At 32.3% G+C, this 3,695-nt stretch overlaps 1 protein-coding gene across 1 annotated transcript; it reads right to left on the bottom strand.

The window, feature by feature from the left end:
• Window positions 1-2,434: 2,434 nt before the first annotated feature.
• Window positions 2,435-3,404, bottom strand: LOC111685783 (trehalose-phosphate phosphatase). Its single transcript, XM_023448061.2, has 2 exons — window positions 2,755-3,404; window positions 2,435-2,676 (listed from the first exon to the last, which is right to left on the bottom strand). Exons 1-2 carry the CDS (start codon window positions 3,286-3,288, stop codon window positions 2,542-2,544), a joined length of 669 nt encoding a protein of 222 aa, XP_023303829.2. The 5' UTR covers window positions 3,289-3,404; the 3' UTR covers window positions 2,435-2,541.
• Between the last annotated feature and the right edge of the window lie 291 nt (window positions 3,405-3,695).

Raw genomic sequence — 3,695 nt, forward strand, 5'->3', positions numbered from 1 at the left:
AACAGAACTAACTTCATGAATCAAACAAGTTTTTGGTTATTTGAAGGAAAATTTGTGAGAGATGGGCGCAATAATCTCCCGCAACTAATAGAATCGTTTACTATTTATATGTATATCTAAGTGCAGTGATAAGGTTGCAGCATTCCGACGACAATTGTGTTGACGATAATGCCATTAGTTACTCAGATATTTGTTTCTACTCGATAGTATAACGAGGTATATTGAAATATTATTGTTTCCGCAACGAATTAAAAAATAACCGTTAGCAATTAACGATGATTCCCAAAGTTGCTCAAAGTTGAAATCAGTTTTCCGATCAGAGAGTGAATTATTATTTGGACATAGAGTGAAGTAAAGTTTCATTAGCAAGGGATATATGCTGAACCAGTCAGGTTTACTATTCATGGGTCGGCTCTGAACTATGCTCATATCTTCGTTGTGAATCGATTTTGTAGATTTTAAATAGCAAACTTCTCGCAAGTTTAATAGAATTATTGTAGAAATACATAAAAACAGACATGGCTAAAACGATTACGGTATCTATGAGGATTTTGAGTTAATCATGGTATGACAAACTTATACGTAACCTTCTTACGTTCCCTCCGAGGTATGTTACCTTGATAATCTTCCCCCATCTTGGTGTAAAAAGAGGTGCTTGTAGTACCTCTAGTCTGCCGAAACTATTAACTGGTGGTGTCAAATAGATCCTCGGACTTTTCTTAAAAAGAATTCGGACACGCGGTATGAAAATGTTAATTAAAAGTCTAGTGCACTATTCAGTCCACATTTTGGCATATGTTTGTTGCAGTTGCCAAGGCGACAGAGAAATGGGTGAGCGTCAAGTGTATATTGTACCGGTTAAATTTAAGGGTATAGAGTGATCGTATCGGGTGTTTTGTCTATAAACGTATCGGATAAACGAAAAGTGCGATGGTTTGAATGGTGATTGTTGTAAGTTATCTACTATAAGTGATTACATTGACTTTTTCTTTACTTGTCGGTTTATGTTTAGAGTTTACTCGGTTCATAGCTGACTTACCACAGCGTGTTGTGTGTTAGTAAGATCTTGTCTATGGGTAAATTCAAAATTCAAAACAGTTCATCTGATATTAATCGGTGTAAACGAACGTGATATTGTTGCATTGTTGGAAGCGGTTAGTGTTCTAGTCTATAGTTTAGTCCATAGTCTAGTCTATAGTCTAGTCTATAGTCTAGTCTATAGTCTAGTCTATAGTCTAGTCTATAGTCTAGTCTATAGTCTAGTCTATAGACTAGTCTATAGTCTAGTCTATAGTCTAGTCTATAGTCTAGTCTATAGTCTAGTCTATAGTCTAGTCTATAGTCTAGTCTATAGTCTAGTCTATAGTCTAGTCTATAGTCTAGTCTATAGTCTAGTCTATAGTCTATTCTATAGTCTAGTCTATAGTCTAGTCTATAGTCTAGTCTATAGTCTAGTCTATAGTCTAGTCTATAGTCTAGTCTATAGTCTAGTCTATATTCTAGTCTATAGTCTAGTCTACAGGCTATATCCTAGTCTGTAGGCTATACTCTAGTGTATAGTCTAGTCTATAGTTTAGTGTAACTAACTAACTAAATAACTAACTAATTTACTAACTAACGAGCTATCCAACTAACTAACAAATGTGCATCTATATAGACCGGCAGAATCATGTACAGAATTTGTCACTTTTCCTTATAAAAAGCACAAGCGGTGATAGAAGTTTCGACATTAATAGGGCTCGCCAGGTGTTCACGTAAAGCAATTTCATACGAAGGAGAAGAGTATAAAAAAAGGTCTCTAATGGTTTTGTAGGTCAATTACTTGCAAACTAGACCGTATAAGAATCACAATACTTTGCTATTTAACCTGAAAGTATTGCTAGAAATTTGGTACTCTCCCATTTCTAAATTTAAAATATTTTTTATTTTTTATTATCCCATTTGCCGACCATAATAAAAAAACAAAAGATAATAAAAAAATGTCAAACATCAAAAATTTCTGATTAGACGGGAGTATTCTGGAATAGAAATAAAAATTTAAATTTATTTCCCAGCTTCACATCTATTATAATTTCAGATGCTAATATATATAATGTTGATTTCTGACAAACCTGATAACAAAGCTATTTAAACAATTAAATCCAAGCAGAATTGTAAAATGAATACATCTTTTATTATAAAACTCTAAAGTTTTGTTTTTAATTAACTATTTTGTTTTAAAAATCATATATTATTTATATCCAGATAAAAGGATCATTTAATAATGAAATTTTCAATAATTTTACTAAAAAATCTTGTACCATTAGAGCAAAAGGATATGATATAGTATTTGATATACAAATATGAAACAAACAAAAAAGGAAAAGCATAAAATAATTATTTAAATGTTTACACTTAAAAACTAGAAATTAAAAAAATATTATAGGTATAAATGTAGGTGTGTGTGTATGGGTAATATTTATATAAAATATTTAAATAACAGTAATAATAACAATATTTAAATAATAAGATAAAAAATAACAATAAAAAATATTAAATAAATTAGACTCCATAGGTGGTAGAAATCCATTTCAAAAGATCACTAACCAAATCTTGACTGGAAAGGCGGAAATCGGCAAAAGTTTGAATTTCAGGATCTGTTGAAACTCTGAATGTTTTGCCCAAACCTTGGAGTTTCTGTAATAGAAAAATAACACAAAAAACATGTTAATATTTCACTTGAATACCCGGTAAAATTTAAAAATTATATATTACCTTCATGGCATCTTCATCGGTGGTATCATCACCAGCAAATATCACTTTAATTTCATCAGCCCAGTTATCGCCGAAAGTGTGCTTCAAAATAAACATGGCAGCCTCACCCTTATTCCAGTTTACTGGTGGTTTAGCTTCAATGGCCTCATGAGCCTGATTGGCTCTAAAACCATATGATTCAATAATTTTAATGGCCACTTGTTTTTGAGCTTCCTTAATATCCACAGGAGTATCACGATAATGATAGGTAAGTGAAACTCTCTTATCCTCTACCCAAGCATTGTTCTTTTCAACATTTGCTTTCAATTCCTTAACAAGTTTGCCATAGTTCTCTTGAATTTCGGTGGGTAATTTATAATCGTGTCTACTGCCATCGGCACTTTCGATTTCAATACCATGATTACCGGCATACATAATACCATTAATACCCACTCTACTTTGTACATCTTTAATGCCTCTGCCGGATATGACGGCCATGAAAATATTTGGATGTTTAGCGATTTTATTCAGAATAACTTCGGTGGCGACAGGCATAACTGTTTTATTGGGATTATCAGCAATGGGAGCCAAGGTTCCATCGTAATCGAAGAGTAGGGCCAGAGTTTTGTTCTTATTTAGGAAACTGTAGAGGATGATAAGATTTGTTTTTGATATTTAGTTTATTTTTCCTTGGGGTTTTTAAATGCTTTTGATGAGGTGAATGATGAATGCCTTTCTTTGGAAGCGGTGATATATATACTTATTTATGTTATAAGTACTTGCGTTATCCACAAAATACTTTTAAAAGTTTGGAATGTGATTATTCAAGTAATGAAACAAAAAGGCACATTATTTTAATCCACAGTTATCGTGTAACCGATAAGCATTCTGCCGGTTAAAATTAATTAGCACAAAGTAAGGTCTATAGTCTAGTCTATAATCTAGTATATAGTCTAGACTAG

The sequence above is a fragment of the Lucilia cuprina genome, chromosome 2, assembly GCF_022045245.1.
Source record: "Lucilia cuprina isolate Lc7/37 chromosome 2, ASM2204524v1, whole genome shotgun sequence".
Taxonomy (NCBI): Eukaryota; Metazoa; Arthropoda; class Insecta; order Diptera; family Calliphoridae; genus Lucilia; species Lucilia cuprina.